This window comes from Monodon monoceros, unplaced genomic scaffold (assembly GCF_005190385.1).
Source record: "Monodon monoceros isolate NGI ecotype Baffin Bay Population unplaced genomic scaffold, NGI_Narwhal_1 Super_Scaffold_8, whole genome shotgun sequence".
Classification (NCBI taxonomy): domain Eukaryota; kingdom Metazoa; phylum Chordata; class Mammalia; order Artiodactyla; family Monodontidae; genus Monodon; species Monodon monoceros.
The window spans coordinates 10,753,052-10,772,426 of NW_021703785.1; the positions used below are offsets into that span (position 1 = coordinate 10,753,052).

The window sequence follows — 19,375 nt, forward strand, 5'->3', positions numbered from 1 at the left end:
GCAGCAGGAGAACAAATAAGAATAAAAGAGCTTATGGTGTTTTTTACCCATGGTTGTGTACGTGTGTGTGTGTGTGTGAAACTGCTGACATGTGTTTGTGTATAGAATCGTATTGTGGTTTTTCAAAAAATAGATTTCTGTTGCAAAAATACAATTTTCGGTTGCTCCCTGGGCTCCTGGGTATCTGAGTGATTGGGCACACCAATCAACAGATATCTGCCTGTTCTCCAGGACAGGATTTCGAGGACCCACTGATCTTAGTGCCAGTCAATGCCCAAAGGTGTCACCAGGTGCACAGACACTTACTGGGGGATGGGAGAGTAAGGAGGGGCTTGAAGTGCCAGAAGAATAAAAAGCTAGTTATGAGTTAAAAAAAACAACAACAAAGAAGATACCACTACATTTTTTTCAGAAATAAATTAATATTTTGAATATCTGAGGAAATTTTTTTCTCCCCATCAACTCAAATTCTATGGCAGTTCCCTCAAAAACACTTCTAAAATGGCCTCATCCCTCCCCTCGTGTCAGCAAAAACTGCAACAAAATACTTAAGAGGACAGAAAAAACTGGTAAGTAATATTAGAAGAAACTAAAACGAGTGCTTTATTTTTTGACTTGTGGAGCCAAAGACAAACATGACAATTTGTTTGGCAGGTTCTGGTCCTGGATAACTTTTTCATGTTTCAAATAATGGAATAAGTATATGAGACACCTGGCTACATTAGAAACACCAGTTCCTGGTTAAATTTCTGTTTTTCTGGAATGTTTGCTTAATCTAGATACTGCTTTCTAAGATATTATCAAGAATCATACCAGTAAATCCCATTGCAGCTCCTTCTCTCGACTGCTTGAGAAGCCCCTCTCCATCCTGGAAGTCGATGTACACCAGGTCTATGGCCTGCAGACCAAAGGCCTTTGCTACAACAACAATCTTTTGTCGGGCGTAGAGAATATCTTGGGTTTCCTTACTACTTGTTGCACCTGAAAACAGAACGTTGACTGAGAAAGGAGACGTTAACTTTGGAAACTGGACCTAGATATCTATTATAAAAACGCCGTTTGTAAAGACATCTCTGTTTGCCTGGGGATTTCTCCCTAGCGAAATGATGATTCAAATATAAATGAAGAGAGGGCTATGTGGAAGCAGACTTAAATCTCACATGTGTCTCTTTATCTTGCAAGGCATCTTTTCACGTAGTTACTTGCACGTGCATTAAGAAAAGCCCCCTTCCCTATCTCAGGAGCTAGACACAAATGACTTGATAGGTCACAAAGGACTCCGGTGTATTTTTTCCTTCTTGCCATTGCTCAGAAAGTGTCAGTCCAAAGATAGGACCATAAAAGGTAGCCAAACAGCTGTGCATGGAAATAGTTAACTTCCATCACTGAGCACAGAATTCGTGTGCTGGGGTTGTAATGCCATGTCATAACAGGTTCTGAGCCAAATACTGCAGCTTCAGGGTGTGGAAGGGGAACTTGGGGGAATGCAAGGACACTGATTTTGAGGGAGGCAGAAAGTGTCCACTGAGCTGTTGGATACACATAAGTCTCCTGGAAAGACTGGTTCCTCTTTTTCCCCCAGGAGTGGCGTAACTGTCACTGTTTATATTTGGACCATATCACTGCTCAGGGAAAGCTCTTGCATTCAGGTCACTGGGAGTGGTGTTCTGAAAACACTTTGTGGCCTTGGCCTCTTTTCTAGATGCACTCACAGCCTCTAGTCAGTTATACATGCACCCAGACCAAAGACATAGTGCCCAAGGGATGGGGAAGATCAGTGAAAACAAGCATACTATCTCAATAAATATTTCATAATAAAGGGGTTCTGAAATATATTTTAGGGGGAATTTAAGATCTATTTTAAATTTTTACATACTTCCTTTAATGTAGAAAATGATTCATCAAAGCAATGTGAAACTGCCTTAAATTTGTGTTAGAAGCTTAGACAGCCGTCTGGCTGATGGGAAAACAACACATTTAAGCAACAGAGAGGCTGTTCACATAATGTAGCTATTATGAACACAGTAGACGTCATATATGCCTGAACATGTCTGAGGCTACGACAGGCTTTTTATTAGTTATTTTATAAATGAACGGAAGTGATGATGTAGTGTTCTGGAAGAAGGACAGCTATGAGGTGCCCTAAATTATCAGGAAGTATTGCCCATTCAGCTGAAAAACCATTGTCATGGTTGGCAAATATATATTGTCATGTAAATGCCCATTCTTGAAGGGGCAAAGAAAAAATATATACACATATGCACAGAGAGAATGAGAAGAGAAACATGTCTTTGACACCTATGCTGGCGCGAAAGTCTTCTCCTCCAAAAACGACTGCATCTAGAAAAAGACCCACTTGAGGCCCGTTCTTTAGTGCTTCTTCACACACTGCCTGTAAAAGAGCAGAACAGAACCAGAGCTCACAGAAATGCACCCATTAGAGAGAAGCAGCATGGTATATTTCAGTAACAGAAAGCTCCACCTCTTAACACAGTTTAGCTGAAAGCAGTCCTGAAAATGCAGCCCCAATTCACCCCTTTCAAAAGGTATTTAATATTGTCCAAAGTAAGTATGTTGCATATATTTGCTCTGCTTAATGGATTATATTAATATAGTTAGTAGTATATATTAATACATTTATAATGTTCAAGTTTTAGTTCATCCAATCTTTAGAGAAACTTTCAAGTTAACTCATTTTGATTGGACTGTAAGTTATTTCTGTTCTTCCAAAATTTGTTTTTGCTTTAAGAGACCCTCCAACAATAAACATAAAACCACAGGAGAAAAGGAAAGAATTTAAAAATCAAACTAATTGGATTATTTGCATTGGGATCAAGATTTCTTAGTAAATGGTCTCAGGATTAAAGACAAACAATACAAAAATCTACAACTCCAGAGGGGAAAATAAAAATGCAATAAGTCATCCAAGATGTATGAATAAGCAACTTGGACATTTCTCTGTGAAATTAAAGATGAATGATAGTCATCTTAGACAGGACTGTGATGCTGCAAAGGTGGAGAGAAAGCATGCTAACATATGTGGGTGGGGAGGACATGAGGAACCGGTGAGGACACTGTTGATTAATTTCAGGGGCTGTGAGTGCTTCTAAGTGTATTATGGATAAAATGGCAAATCAGCGCTTAAAATGAAATCACTGTATGAATCTAGTTGCATCTAAGAAATATGCATTGACTATATTCCCAACGCATATAGGGCAGGCTGGAAGGATTCGTGCTTAGTGGTGTAAACATGCTGATCACGAGGCCTGAAGCAGCTCCCCAAACATTTGCACTCTGCCCCTCCTGCATAGGCCAGTAGGTCTCTCAAAGTTTCCTCTCGGAGCCTTTGCTCACATATTATCTCTCCAGTACAGTTCAACTATCTGTTTTTGTTTTTAGGTATTTCTTCTCTCCTGCCCTTGGTCCTGGGGTACTACAGTGATGATGTTCACAGGTCAGGTGGAACATGAGGCATATTTTGGAAAACAATTTAAATGGCCACTGATAAAGAGGAAGAAACAAGCTAGCTATGAATTCGCTAAGGCAAATAGTTTAATGCAGCCATACAATGGTGAAAATGCTTGGCTCAGCTAATCTTCCTGAATGTATATTAGGAAATATTTTATGTTCTAATGTGGCAAACTGAAATAATATAGTACAAATTAGTGTGTATACTAACTCAAAAATAGTAATCTTATGTATTAGACATTATAGATTATGTTGCTACAAAGAGGCCTGATAATTTCCCAATAAAAGGCAATTGTTACAAAAGAATAATTGAAAGTTAATTCGTAAGGGTGACAAATGTTCATGTACATTTATTCTATAAATGTAATAATTCACAGCAAAAATTTATATAGTGATTATATAATTAAAATTAATGCCAGGAATATATAAATATTTCATTTAAATATTTAGGACGAGGAAGTTTTTCCTTGCTACTGCGTCTATTTCTTTGTTTTCTAAGATGCTCACAGCCTGGTTTTGGTTATTACAGATAATAAATGGTGCTCAAGGTTTACTTTGCTTATAAATCTTTCTAGAAAAATATTTTAAGTAGGTGTTAAAATTGAAAACAAAAGTTCTCTTTAGGTAATAAATAAAATACTAACTTACTAGCCACATTATGGTTTCCTTACCTTAAAATTGAGCAAACCCATTGCAGTTTCCACAAAAGGGATTAAATTCATAGGTTGTTCAAGCTTTCGGCCTTGTAAGTAGAATGAAAATTTGTCTGAAAACTAGAATAAAAAGTGTCATAGGTGACTATGGGGGAAAAAAAATGTACAATCATTGAACTGTAGAATAGAAGTAGTATTTAAGTCTTTGACCTGAGGAAGTAATATCCCAGCCTCTTTCATCCACACAAAGAATAAAAAAAAAAAACAAAAAAACGGAAAAAACAGAGGAAAGACCAAAGAGAAAAGGTAACAAAGTTCCCAGCAAACTAAATAGTAAAACCTCAAGCATTAAAAATTGTTTTTTTTTCTGAAGGCGCAATTTGAGGCCTAGGAGTTAAGAGGTGGAAGGAGAGATTCTCAAGTTTAAATGCTTTCCTTGAAAAGGTTTTTACTTAAGGCCTCTCGCCTTCCCTTCGTTCAGTGCATGTGGCAGGCCCCTAAAACAATGAAGGCTTGCTCTACCTGCCATTCTGGTTTTGTTTCGGACCCTGCACAGACATCGGTGTAACTGTTCAGAAGCCTTCTACGTAGAATCCATATTATTCATTATAGCAACACTACCCTTTGTTCGGAGGTTTTTCTTCATAATTTTTTAGCTTACCTAGGAAGACCTTAAAAAGGAAGTTTAATTCTTTGAAGACCAAAGCTCGCCAATTTTTTCCATGAGACCAGTTCACAGCTAGCTCTGTGCTGCCAGTGGGGTAGCCCAAATTCCAAAATCTATCATCTGGAAACATACAAAAGCTCTTGCACAGATCTCCCCCCCACCCCTTTCAAAGGAGAAAAAAAAAAACCCCACCACACTCTAAATTGTAAATCTATTATGTCTATCTAGATCTAATAAGATGTGGGGAGATAAAAAAAAACACACAGGTACGAAAAAACTATTTTTGTAAATAAAGATAAAAACATATATATCCATTTTAAATTTAAGGAATATTCAGCCATTAATGGATATCAAAGGAAAAGGGAATTTTAATCATCTCTCCATTCAGTCTCAGTTGGGTAAATCATATCTAAGAGATTTGCATAAATATAAACCATCAAAGACTTTTCATCTTCAAAGGGGGTTTCAAGACCCTATAAGCTTTGTACTGTAATCATCGCAGGTCACCACCCTGCAGGAATAGGGCTGCTATGGCAACATAAAAAAACTAATGCTTAAGGCTTAGCATAATATTCTGACTAATAGAAAGGAAACTCATTTTAAAGGCTGGCAGCCTATTTACCAGAAGCAGGATTAGAGGTGTTATTTCCCCTTTTAGCTGCCCCCCCCCACTGCCCGTGCAGCACCTCCCTCCCCAACCAAAAAAAATCTAATCACTGGGATCTTTAAAAAGCTTTTGAGCGATTTGCAGTAACTTTACAATTAGGCTAAAATAAATCACAGCTTTCAGTAATGAAGAATTATTCCCAGTTGCTCCCGCTGCCCCTCCCTTCCTCGACACCATGATCATCGCCTCCTTAGCAACTTTACAAGGGAAGGAATAACTCAACCAAAATAGCAAGAAGGAAGAGAAGGCTACAGTTTCAGGGGACAAAATGTATAGTATTCCACAAAAATGAAAATAAAACCTAATTTATGGCACATTTAAGCTAGAAAATGGGTGGTAAAATATTAGTGATTTTGGTGTTACCTGTGCACTGGAGGAATTTTGTTTTTCTTGTTAAAAAAAGGAAAACTTTCAGTGTTACTTGCCCCATTCTTTGTGATAATGGTTATAACCCCAAAAACTGTAGAGTTGAAAACTAGGTAAATCCTTTACAATATCCTTTACAACAGGGAATATCCCTGTTCCTAGTGTGAAAAATCTCTAACGCCTTTTGTTTTTAAGGCAATAGGGGCATATTTAAAAATTAAACATTCTAGCCCATCCTCCTCCTCCTCCTCCCCTTCTTTCTTAAAAAATTGCATTAAGTACTAACACAAAAGGTAACTAGTGGAGAAGTTTCAATTAATTTTTTCAAAAGGAGACGATTAAATGTTTCCGGCCTGGTAAAGTGTTCATTTCAGCGAGGTGGAGGGGACTGGGGGCGTGGGGGGAGGAAAAGAAGGGGGAAAATCACAAAGAGATTGGGGAGGAGATGAAGTAGCAGGGCTCAGCAATTCTTTCAATTCCAGTGCACACCCAATAGTGTGTTGGAAGAATGCACCCTGTTCGGGATTTGTGGGAGAATTGTCCCACGACAAAGGAGGCCGAGTCACGCTTGTTATAGTCCAATAAGCCGTGCCAGTCAAACAAGAACCCACACTAGCGACAAAAGGCCAGCAAGAGATTCTCACACAAAAGAAAACAAGGAAGCCCATCTTTCAGTTGTGCATCAGGCTCTGGGTTTTATGCTTCACATAAATACAAACGGAGAGGAAAAAATAAACAGCCCAAAAGACTTCTGTTAACTAGAAATCCTATTTAGATTTCGGTATGTTCCTCACATCCAAGGATTTAAAACAGCGAACAGAGGCCTTAGCTGAAGGCCGGGGTGAGCACTCCCCTCTCAAATGAGGGGTAATAACGGTGATAAATAGGCACTAACTATGAAACCAAAAGGGAACAGTGACTTCAGATTCCATTTCAATCAACTTAAGACACATTCGAATGGGGCAGGAACTCTTGAGGACATTAACCTGCTATCACTAGGATCTCCCAGCTCCTGAGGGGTGACCTTGCTGAGAAGAGCTCCAGTTTTGAAAGTAAATATGGGACCTTGAACGAAGGTCTTCAGGAAGACACCAATGCAGAGCTGACGGAAAGAAAAATAATGGTAGCTACATGTGTAATTTTAAACTTTCTAGTAGCTACATTAAAAGAGTAAGATGAAACAGATGGTGAATTTAATAAGAGGTTTATTCAACCCAATATATCTGAAATATTATCATTTCAACATGTAATCAACATAAAAATTATTGAGATAATTTACATTCTTTTTTCGGGGGAGGGTGCTATGAAGTCTTCAAAGTCCCGTGTATCTTACAGCGCATCTCAATTTGGACTGGCCACATTTCAGGTGCTCCGTAGCTACATGTGGCAGGCAGCCATGGCACTGGAAAGCACAGAGCCAACATAGCTACATACACGGAAAAGGTGAGCAATGTATTTGGGTGCCACAACTAGAACTCGGCGTATTGCTACAGTTGTAGCCATAGACTCAGGGATCACCCTAGATGTGGCATCAAAATCACCACTGTCCACACGCCCTTACCATGCTTCCAGCACCTGGGTGCCACGGGCCCTCCTCTCAGGAGTGGCACAGTGGAACCTTACTGTATTCGGCAGAGATCTGCAGAATCACTGCAGCCCCTAAATAAAATCTAGCCTCACCCTCCAACCTCCACCCCACTTTAACAATTAAAACAATCATAGTATAATTAGGCCCATTTCAAAGTTTTCTTAAGTAATTTGACATGCCAAGGGTTTATTGGCTGAAAAGTCTGTCATGAAACAAACACACCTGTCAGCAATTTAAAAAGGATGAACTAGAAAACTGTTCAGGAAATAATATCTGTGCTAATTAAAACCACTAGTTAAAAGCTTCCTGTCTCTTCCTATAGTTGCCCCAAGGAGTGACCTTTTCCTCTCCTCCTCTAGGTTCATTTTTTCCTTTGCAGCTAATGTGCTTTCACTGTCTCTGATGACTTCAAATGAATCTGCCTAAGAGGTATGCAAATCACTGCTCTTCCAGGTGGAGGTTTAGGGCCTGGCTGGGTGTAGTCTCAGGTAAGCTGGTTTCCAGGGGCTGCTCTGGAGGAGGCTGTTCTGTCTAAACCACAGATCTGTTAAGGCAGCAGAAGCATCATTTCAAGTGCAGAGCTGTTCCAGTGAACACTTAGGCAAAGCCAGGTTCTCCTTGTGTGCAGGAAATGGTCTTTGGGACCTGCTCCTTTTTCTCAGTTCCCTTTCTCTCGGCTCTGTGTATGCATTTTCAAAACCTACAGCACCCAAATCCTTCCTTTCTGCTATTCCTTGTTAGCCTCTCCTGAGTTTTTAATTAAAGCAAAGCATGAGCTACTCACCCACTGGATTTCTTCAGGATCTTCTACCTTCGGGAGCATCAGGCTGGAAGGAAGGACCCGGGACCGCAGGAGGGCCTGCAGATCTTCTTCGGCCAGACCACTGGACACTGAGTTGATTCTTACACACTTTTCAGTTAGGCCCAGATCAAAGTCTTCAAGAGTTTTTACTATTCTCAATCGAGCTTCATCCTATGAGTGTAGATAAAATGTAACTCCTAAGTTTATTTATCATTGAGAAGAAACACAATCAAACTGTCTGTGAAACTCTTATGTGGATGGAGAGTCTGAGCACCATTACGATGTCTACTATGTCCACCAAATAACTGGTATTTGAAATGAGTTGTCCAGTCTGATGGGCAAGTGACTGATTTCCAGACTTCACTCAAGATGACTATAGCAGAGATGAAAGCCATTGTAATGCACGTTGGTGAAACTCTAAATAGTGGTCTCAGGACTTCCCTGGTAACACACTGTTAAGAATCTGCCTGCCACTGCAGGGGACATTGGTTCGATCCCTGGTCCGGGAAGATCCCACATGTCGCGGAGCCACTAAGTCCGTGTGCCACAACTACTGAGCCTGCACTCTAGAGCCTGCGAGCCACAACTACTGAAGCCCGTGCGCCTAGAGCCTGTGCTCCGCAACAAGAGAAGCCCGTGCACTGCAAGGAAGAGTAGCCCCCGCTCGCCACAACTAGAGAAAGCCTGTGTGCAGCCACAAAGACCCAACGCAGCCAAAAATAAATAAATAAATAAATAAATAGTGTTCTCATTTTGTGCATTAGCATTACTTTCCCATTGGAAAGGTAAAATAACTAACAGGTAACATTTATTGAGCATTTACTAAGCACCAGGCATGGTGCTAAGTGCTCGACCTGCATTTTCTCATTGAATAAATACAAGAAACTAGATAATTTATGGATTAATGGTAGTCTGGACTGCCAGCATATTCACATTAGGGAAAAAAATAAGGATTTGTTTTTCTCTTTCCACATGTGTCATGCTTTTTTTATTCACTTAAAAATTTTTTTGCAACTGAGTTGAATCTTAACATTCAATTAAGAAGGCACTCACAGGAAAATGACACTTCACACTACAAAAAAGCTCCAGCTTATTCAGATGGAAGGCAATAATATCACCAAGAAATCCCTTCATGAAGTGGTGGACAAATACATTTTTTTCTTTGATTTGGCAGGCTTTGCTCCACAGTTAAGAAAAGCTAAAAGGTTGAAAGTCTGATTCAGTATTTGAATTGTCCCCAGAAAAACTGTATAAAACCAAACATGTTATTTACTGGCTTTGCGTTGGGGTGATGAAGCGGGGACAGGGGTTGGGGAGAGAGGAGTGCACTTGGGGCGTGGGGGTCGGAATCAAGGGAAAGAAAGCCCTTGAGGTCATTACTTCCTGCCAATTTCAGTTTCAAAACCAAATTCCTCCAACTTGCCAACAGCCCTCAACAAATTCTCATGGTCAGAATGAACACTTATCAAAAGTAGCTTCATTTGGGAAGGGTTTTTATGATACTAATAAAACTTTAAAGCTTCTCACTGCTGATGAATGTAGTTTGGAAAAAAAGGTCTTAACAATATATGGCCATTTGGATAGCAGTTGTTATCTAGGAAAATAATAAACCAAAGCAGAGAGAAAAAATAATTATTTGAGCCAATATTGAGTTGAAGTCCAATCAAGGAGACAAGCCAAGACAGTAGATTTAAACCAGGCGGATGTAGGTCTATGACCGGGTGGAAGCAGGGAAGGCCTCCAAATGTGGTCTGAGTTAAACAGTGTGAGGAAAACAGCTTAGAGTTGTCAAGTCGGATGGACGCAGAGTACATAGGAGCAGTCTGAGACAGCTCTGTGGAGTCCTGATTTACTGAGCTCTGACTGCCAATAATTATGCCAAGCTTAGACAAAAGCAAGAGAGAGCTCATGCCAGCTAAAGTGAGGAAGGATGCAGCCAACAGTGGCTTGGTTCCACACCTTGCTGTGGGCTGTCCCACAGCAATAAAATGCATCCACTTGCTCTGTCATGCCCTCTCGCTGCAGCCACAGAATAGGAAGATCCTGAAGGTGAAGGTCAGAAGTCAACTCATCAACTCAGTAGTATGGTTCCAAGGCCATCGACAGCTGTCGAGAGAAATGCTTCCTGTGTGTATCTAGATCCATAGCCTCAAAGAACCCAAGATGTGCTATGCTCCATGCAGCCTGGCACAGCTACAAACCCAGGATGGCTTCAGCTCAGAAAAGTTTCAACTTCCAGGTTTCCTTTCAAGGGCAGGTTGGGCTTGTAAAGGGTCTGCTGGGACAAAGTGAATGGGAAATGGAAGGGAACTAACTAGATCGTTTGGGCTGAAGTGCATTTTAAAACTTGAGTTATTTGAGGGACTTTCCTGGTGGCGCAGTGGTTAAGAATCCTCCTGTCAATACAGCGGACATGGGGTTGAGCCCTGGTCCGGGAAGATCCCACATGCCGTGGAGCAACTAAGTCCGCGAACCACAACTACTGAGCCCGCATGCCTAGAGCCCAAGCTCCACAGCAAGAGAAGTCACCGCAATGAGAAGCCCGCGCGCTGCAGCAAAGAGTAGCTCCTGCTCGCCGGAACTAGAGCAAGCCCGCGCACAGCAACGAAGACCCAACGCAGCCAAGAATAATTAAATAAGTAAATAAATTTATTTTTAAAAAACCCAAAAAACTTGAGTTACTTGAATCATCACCTCCATCCTCTAGTTTAATCTGCATGTGCGCTCAAGGACGCAGGATCCCTGGCAACATCAGCTTCCTAAATTGTTCATGTTGGTGTCAAACAAAATCTGACCTCTAAGCTGTTTAGTTGTTTCACTTGGATTCGAAGGGGACTGTTTGTTCAAAGCTCATGTTCTAAACCTGTTTGTGATTTTTATGTAAAGTCAGATTGTCATGGTTTCAGCACATTCCGGTTTACTTAGTAAAATTCAGCCCTTGTGAAATTGGCTGCAAATGAAGTACCCCATTCCAATTTTAGGCATAATCTGATTAGTACTTTTCATGCTGTAATAATGAGCAGTGAATACTCAGCATTTTATTAGACTTTTTTTCCTCTTTCTGGCTCAGAATTAAAACCAAGCTCTTTCCACTTCATCATTCTGTACCTTTCCAAAAAAAGATGATGGCTTTGGAGGTATATTGCCATACAACACCCTTATTAACGGGCTGTTGCTTGTGACAATTTACGTAAGTGAAGTGTGCATCCCTCTGCTGTGTATCCCAAAATATCCAACAACTTCACTGAATTTACACCAACCAACAAGCATGTTGATTTTTTTTTCTTTTTGGTATTTTAATGGTGAAATATGTTACTATGCTAGCAAACACACCCATGCCATCTGTTGGGTGAGAGGAAGGCAGTTTCTAAGAACAATTAAATTTAGTTCTGGGTCTTCAGCTAGAGAGAGCCACAGTCCACCAGTTGTGAAAAGAAAGAAATTCTGTTCATGCTGTTCTCTCTCTATCACAGGCCCTACGTCTTGCTACCGTGTCTCTTACATCTCTCTCATCTCCATCACCTCGCTCCCTTCACACTTTCACTCTCTTTTTCTTTGGCTCCTGTTTGGCCCTGACCATCCTTCCAAGTGCCATCTCATTAGGGGGATTAGTAAGACTCGGCCTGGCAGACACCACCTTCTCAGAAGGGCTATCCAGGTGATCTGCTGAGATTATTGGGAGGTAAATGCTCCCTGGAGAAAGAAGGAAAAGGAAATGAAGGCAAAAAGAGGCCACTCAAAAACAACTGTTTTTGGGGGTTGGGTGGTCTTACATTCTGGAAGCAAAACAGGTTGTTCAAAATGGAGTTTAGAAGGAACTGCACTCTAAACGTGTTAACACTGCAGGACAGCCTTGGTAAGCATTTCTCAGTGTAGGATGAACTTGTCCTCCTAAAATCTGACAACCTGAAAAGAGGGAATAATGAATGTAAGGCCTTCCTCAACAGTTACATGAGATTTTTGCAGAGACTAATTATCTTTGTGTGTTTGTAGCATGTTTGATTCCAGAGGTGGGCTCTGCAAAGGCCACAAAGAAAGTTGGCACAGGTCAGACTCTTCACAGGCCCTGGTCCTAAAAGGTGGTATTACCAAAGTTCCCACATTCAACTGATATTTCGTGCCATGGGCTGTGGTTAGTGCAGTGGACTGGTGGCTAATAAACTTGTCCTTATACATAAGCCACCATATTATGTGACTCTGTCTGGGCCAGGAACCAAGGCGTGCTATGATTTCAGAGACCGGATTCTTATCACCTGGGGAAGAGACATGCTCTGCTGACGTAAGAAAGTGGATAAATCAACCATCACCGAGACCTGCAGACTCTGAAATTAAAGGAGAAAATATGCGTGCCGTTGGTTCAATTGGCACCCATTAAAGCTAATAACTAATCAGCCTTGCAAGTTTCTAGCTCAGAATGATCAAATCTGCAAAGAAAACAACATCCGTCCACTTTTACACTCCAGTGGAAGAGGTGGTCCCTCGCGGCGGGGCGGCACAGTCTCGCCATCTGGAGAATAAATCGAGTGTGAAGTACAGTATAGTTTGGGACCAAGCTCCGTGGCAGCAGCTCAGCAGTCAGTTCATTAGTTCCAAACTTCCAGGGATTAGAGCAACATCAATTCTACTGTCAGATAGGAAGAGACAGACAGGATACGAGATTCAAGGAGGATTGTGACAACCAGGAGGAGCCCCTTGGGCTTATTTATAAAACTACAAAGTATAAACATACCCAAATAAGTGTCTTAAATAATAGCATTATTACAGTTTCATAACATCTGAATTAACACCTTTCTCTTCTTCCACCTCCACTCTGAAACCCTGTATGGTAATAACATATAATGTTTTCAGATGAAGTCGCCAAGACGACCCTGAATGCAACAGGAGCAGTGAGAAAGCTGTGCGGCCGAAACAAGACTTGGGAGTTAAGAAGTACGGAATATTTTCTAGGCTCTGGGGAGGTGCATAACCTCTGTGATTTTTAAAAATGAGCAATTACTATTTTCATCCTACAAAAGGCAAATTGCCATGCCAATACGCAAAAACACTAGTGAATTCTGTCTTTTCTGAATTTGTCCATCTCACCTCACTTTGATTTCATCTTATTCATAAAATGATGTCATAAGCATGGATTGGAATGGGCAAAAGGCCCTGATATTGTCATCTATATAAAATTATTTTTTTTGAAAATTTTGAGATCATTTGGTTTAAAATAAAAAGTTCTGATGTATTGTTCCATTTAAGGATCTCCCTTTTCATATAAGTTCTTTTTATACACTAATATTAAAAAACAGAAGTGCTTGTGACAAAGTCATCATTAGAAAATTACTGTATTTTTCTTACAAATGTATAAAATGTATTATAATCACAGAGACTGCTGTAGTTACTGCATTAGAAAAAAAGCCAAATTCTCATTGATTATTACAACCTGGTAGTGTTTCTTTAGGTAAGATGGTAGTGTTGAGTTTTCTAACCCCCCAAAAATCTTGGTTTGCCTGGTGTTTTTTTTAACCTTTTTTTTTTTTTTTTGGCTGCACCATGTGTGGCATGCGGGATCTTAGTTCTCAGACCAGGGATTGAACCCACGCCCCCCTGCAATGGAAGCACAGTTTTAACCACTGGACCACCAGGGAAGCCCCTTGGTTTGCCTGTTTTTGAAAAAAGAAAATCTACAGCAATATTGAACATACCATGAGTTAACTGGTTAAAATTTCATTCATCAATAACACCAAAAGCACTGGTAACAAAAGAAAAAATAAATTGAACTTCATGAAAAATTTAAAATGTTGTGCATCAAAAGATACTTTCAACAGAGTAAAAAGGCAACCCACAGAATGGGAGACAATATTTGCAAATCATATGTCTGATAAAGGAATATATATTCAGAACATATATAGAGCTTCTAAAACTCAGCACCAAAAAAACAAACACCACAATTCAAAAATGGGCAGAGGACTTGAACAGACATTTCTCCTAAGAAGATATAAAAATGGACAACGAGCACATGAAAAGATGTTCAATATCATTAATCATTAGGGAAATGCAAGTCAAAACTACGAGACACCACTTAACACCCATTAGGATGGCTACTGTCAAAAAAACAGAAAAAAACAAGGGTTGGAGAGGATGTGGAGAAATTGGAACCCTTGTGCACTGTTGGTGGGAATGTAAAATGGTGCAGCCGCTATAGAAAATAGCATGGCAGTTCTTCAAAAAATTAAAAATAGGACTTCTCTGGTGGTGCAGTGGTTAAGAATCTGCCTGCCTGTGCAGGGGACATGGGTTCGAGCCCTGGTCAGGGAAGATCCCACATGCCGCGGAGCAACTAAGCCCGTGCACTGCAACTACTGAGCCTGCGCTCTAGAGCCCGCGTGCCACAACTACTGAAGTCCGCGCGCCTAGAGCCCCTGCTCCATAACAAGGGAAGGCACCTCAATGAGAAGCCCGCGCACCACAACAAAGAGTAGCCCTGCTCGCCGCAACTAGAGAAAGCCTGAGTGCAGCAACGAAGACCCAACACAGCCAAAATAAATAAATAAGTAAAATAAATTTATTAAAAAAAAATTAAAAATAGAATTAACATATGATGCAGCAATTCCACTTCTGGGTATATACCCAAAAGCGCTGAAAGCAGGTCTCGAAGAAATTATTTGTACACCCATTTTTATAGCAGCATTATTCACAATAGCTAAAATGTGGAAGTAAACCAAGTGTCCACTGACAGAAGAATGGATAAGCAAAATGTGTTAAATATGTGCAATGGAATATTGTTCAGGTTTAAAAAGGAAGGAAATTCTGACACATGCTACAACATGGATAAACCTGCTGTGCTAAGTGAAGACATTATGCTAAGTGAAATAAGCCAGTTACAAAAGGACAACAGTGTGAATATATTTAATAACCACTTAATGGTACACTTAAAAATGGCTAAGATGGTAAACTTTATATTTTATCACAATAAAAAATGAGGGAAATGTTCATTTATTGATTTCATCCCACAAGTTATTACACTCTAGGCATTCTGTTTACTCTGAAACTGTAGACTTTGGTAGAGCAAAGTTTCTGATATGCTAATTATGAAAGATCCTTTAAAACACAGGTTTATTAAAATGCCAAATCAGCTTTCATTCAAAGGACTGAGAAGGCTCAGGATGTGTATGGGTGGATACACTGGCATACAAGTACAAGTAGCTCTTTGAGTCTCTGTTCTCAGTTCTTTTGGGTATATACCTAGGAGTAGAATTGCTGGGCCATTTAGTAATTCTATGTTTAGCTTTTTGAAGAACTGCCAAACTGTTTTCCAAAGTGGTTGTACCACATTTTACATTTCCCACCAACACTGTATCAGAGTTCCAAATTTTTCCACACTCTTGCCAACACTTGTTATTTTTCATTTTATTTGTTTTTGATAATAGCCATCCCAGTAGATGTGATATGGTATCTCGTTGTGGTTTTGATTTGCATTTCTCTAATGATTAATGATGCTGAGCATCTTTTTATGTGCTTACTGGCCATCAGTATACAGATCTTCCTTGACTTATGATGGAGTCATGTCCCGATAAACACACTGTAAGCTGAAAATATAATAAGCTGAAAATGCATTTATACACCTAACCTACTGAACATTATAGCTCAGCCTAGCCTACCTTAAATGTGCTCTGAACACATATTAGCTTACAGTTGCGCAAAGTCATCTAAACATGAATATCTCACGTAATTTATTGACTACTGTCCTAAATGTGAAAAACTGAATGGTTGTCTGGGTAGAGACTGATTGCCAGTGCATCGATTGTTGACCCTTGTGATCACATTGCTGATGGGAGCTGTGGTTCACTGCTGCTGCCCAGCATCACGAGACAGGATCGGACCACATATCACTAGACCAAGAAAAGACCAAAATTCAGTACTCAAAGTATGGTTTCTACTGAATGTGCACTGCTTTCACACCATCATAAAGCTGAACCATTGTAAGTCAGGGACCATCTGTACCTTCTTTGGAGAAATGTCTATTCTAGTCCTAAATTTAAAAAAAAATGGGTTGTTTGTCTTTTGGTTGTTGGGTTATGAGTGTTCTTTATATATTCTAGATACTTAATCCGTATCAGATATATATGATTCACAAATATTTTCTCCCCTTCTGTAGGTTGTCATTTCACTTTTTTTTTTTTGGCCACACCATGCAGCTCGTGGCATCTTAGTTCCCCAACCAGGGATCGAACCTGCATCCTCGGCAATGAAAGCACAGAGTCTTAACCACTGAACCACTGGGGAATTCCCTATCATTTCACTTTCTTTTTTTTTTTTTTATGTGCAAATGATGTGACCAACAAGGGCTTTATTTCCAAAATATATAAACAGCTCACACAACTCAATAATAAAAATCCAAACCCAATCAAAAAAATGGGCAGAATATCTACATAGATATTTCTTTAAAAAAGACATACAGATGGCCAAAAAGCACATGAAAATATGCTCAAAAACTATTAGAGGAATGCAAATCAAAATTACAATGATGTATCACCCCACACCCGTCAGAATGGCTATCATCAGAAAGTCTACAAATAATAAATGCTGGAGAGGGTGTAGGAATGTAAATTAGTTACAGCCACTGTGGAAAACAGTATGGAGGTTCCTTTAAAAGCTAAAAATAGAGTTACCATATGATCCAGCAATCCCACTCCTGGGCATATATCTAGAGAAAACCATGATTTGAAAAGATACATGCACCCCAATGTTCACTGCAGTGCTGTTAACAATAGCCAAGACATGGAAGCAACCTAAATGTCCATGGACACATGAATGGATAACAAAGATGTGGTACATATATACAATGGAATATTACTCATCCACAAAAAAGCATGAAATAATGCCATTTGCAGCAACATGGATGGACCTAGAGATTATCATACTAAGTGAAGCCAGGCAGAGAAAGACAAATGTTGTATCACTTATATGTGGAATCTAAAAAATAGTACAAATGAACTTGTTTACAAAACAGAAGCAGACTCAGAAACACAGAAAACAAACTTATGGGTACCAAAGGGGAGCAGGTGGGTGCATAAATTGGGAGTATGGGATTAACAGATGCACACTACTATATATAAAACAGATAAACAACAAGGTCCCACTGCATAGCACAGGGAACTATATTCAATACCTTATAAGAAATTATAATGGAAAAGAATAGAAAAAATATAGATATATACATATGTATGTATAACCAAATCACTTTGTCGTATACCTGAAACTAACACAATATTGTAAATCACCTATACCTCAATGAAAAAAATAATAATCTCTCTTCAAATCTAAAAACAAAACAAAACAGGTTTAGTGGAAGTAAGTATGAAAGAGCAGCAATGGTAGGAGGCTGTGGTCAGAGCAGAGTATTGGCTCTCACAGGTGGTGTAGATGATATCCAAGGAGTTTGTGGCTAAAGGGGGGTGAAGGTAAAGGTCATTGTTTGGAGTTGTGGTCAAGCAATTGCGAGGAGGTTATGGTTGCTTATCCACACGATGGCCAATTATCTCTCAATATGAGGACCAGGAAATGAGGTGGAGAGGAAGACTCAGTTGCAAAGCCCCCATTGGATGCAGGAGAGTAACTGGGAAGCTGGTCACACAGCCCCACCCCGGGCTTTCCCAGGACCCCCCAACCCTCTTTCTCCCAGTTCTTGCTAGCTCACATCTAACCCCACTCTAACCTACTTTTCCTTCCAAATTCAGAAATCGGGGGAAAAAAAGCAAAGAAAAATGCCTTACTGTTTCCCAGCAGCACCTCACATACATGCCTTGGGTGCCTACTAAGCACCCAAGCCATGTAAATAATACGAAGAGGCTAAAACACTCCTCCTGTCCCAACACCTTGCAATACAGGTGAACAGATAAAAACATGGGTACAAACACTACATACTAATGTCACTGAAGCAGTGTGACATTAAATATTTATGTATATGACACTCCTCCACAAATAGCAAATGTGAAATAAAAGACAGTCAACAGGTAACTTTTGTTTATCTCGGTGTCATTTCTTTTTTTTTTTTTTTTTTACATCTTCATTGGAGTATAACTGCTTTACAATGGTGTGTTAGTTTCTGCTTTATAACAAAGTGAATCAGTTATACATATACATATGTTCCCATATCTCTTCCCTCTTGCGTCTCCCTCCCTCCCACCCTCCCTATCCCACCCCTCTAGGTGGTCACAAAGCATCGAGCTGATCTCCCTGTGCTATGCGGCTGCTTCCGACTAGCTATCTATTTTACATTTGGTAGTGTATATATGTCCATACCACTCTCTCACTTTGTCACAGCTTACCCTTCCCCCTCCCCATATCCTCAAGTCCATTCTCTAGTAGGTCTGTGTCTTTATTCCCATCTTACCCCTAGGTTCTTCATGACCTTTTTTTTTTTTCTTAGATTCCGTATATATGTGTTAGCATACGGTATTTGTTTTTCTCTTTCTGACTTACTTCACTCTGTATGACAGACTCTAGGTATACAGATTGCCAACAAACACATGAAAGAATGCTCAACATCATCAATCATTAGAGAAATTCAAATCAAAACTACAATGAGATATCATCTCACCCCGGTCAGAATGGCCATCATCAAAAAATCCAGAAACAATAAATGTTGGAGAGGGTGTGGCAAAAAAGGAACTCTCCTGCACTGTTGGTGGGAATGTAAATTGATACAGCCACTATGGAGAACAGTATAGAGGTTCCTTAAAAAACTACAAATAGAACTACCATACGACCCAACAAATCCACTACTGGGCATATACCCTGAGAAAACCACAATTCAAAAAGAGTCATGTACCACAATGTTCATTGCAGCTCTATTTACAATAGCCAGGACATGGAAGCAACCTAAGTGTCCATCAACAGATGAATGGATAAAGATGTGGCACATATACACAATGGAATATTACTCAGCCATAAAAAGAAACGAAATTGAGTTATCTGTAGTGAGGTGGTTGGACCTAGAGTTGGTGTCATTTCTTACTCTCCCATGTCTCCCTCCCATGTGCCCTCACATGGAAGCAACGCTCTTAGCTGCTTGATAAGATGGTAGCTCCCTTGGGTTGCTTACCAAGACCCCATTTTCATTCAGATCAGAGCTATCCTACCCCCTCACTTGAATCTGGCTTTTCCTTCTGTATGTACA

General features: G+C 40.0%; 1 protein-coding gene across 5 annotated transcripts in view; it reads right to left on the bottom strand.

Moving 5' to 3' along the window:
- Positions 1 to 19,375, bottom strand: part of CLYBL (citrate lyase beta like) — a 262,901-nt gene that overhangs the window by 41,652 nt on the left and 201,874 nt on the right. For all 5 annotated transcript variants that reach the window (XR_003791722.1, XR_003791723.1, XM_029210156.1 and 2 more), the window contains exons 3-6: positions 8,194 to 8,382; positions 4,140 to 4,241; positions 2,299 to 2,392; positions 814 to 981 (exon numbers count right to left, since the gene is read on the bottom strand). Coding sequence is in view for 3 of the 5 variants with exons in the window: in XM_029210156.1 (XP_029065989.1) it covers positions 814 to 981; positions 2,299 to 2,392; positions 4,140 to 4,241; positions 8,194 to 8,382 (553 nt within the window). In the remaining 2 variants the exon portion in view is untranslated. The remainder of the gene's footprint in view (positions 1 to 813; positions 982 to 2,298; positions 2,393 to 4,139; positions 4,242 to 8,193; positions 8,383 to 19,375) is intronic.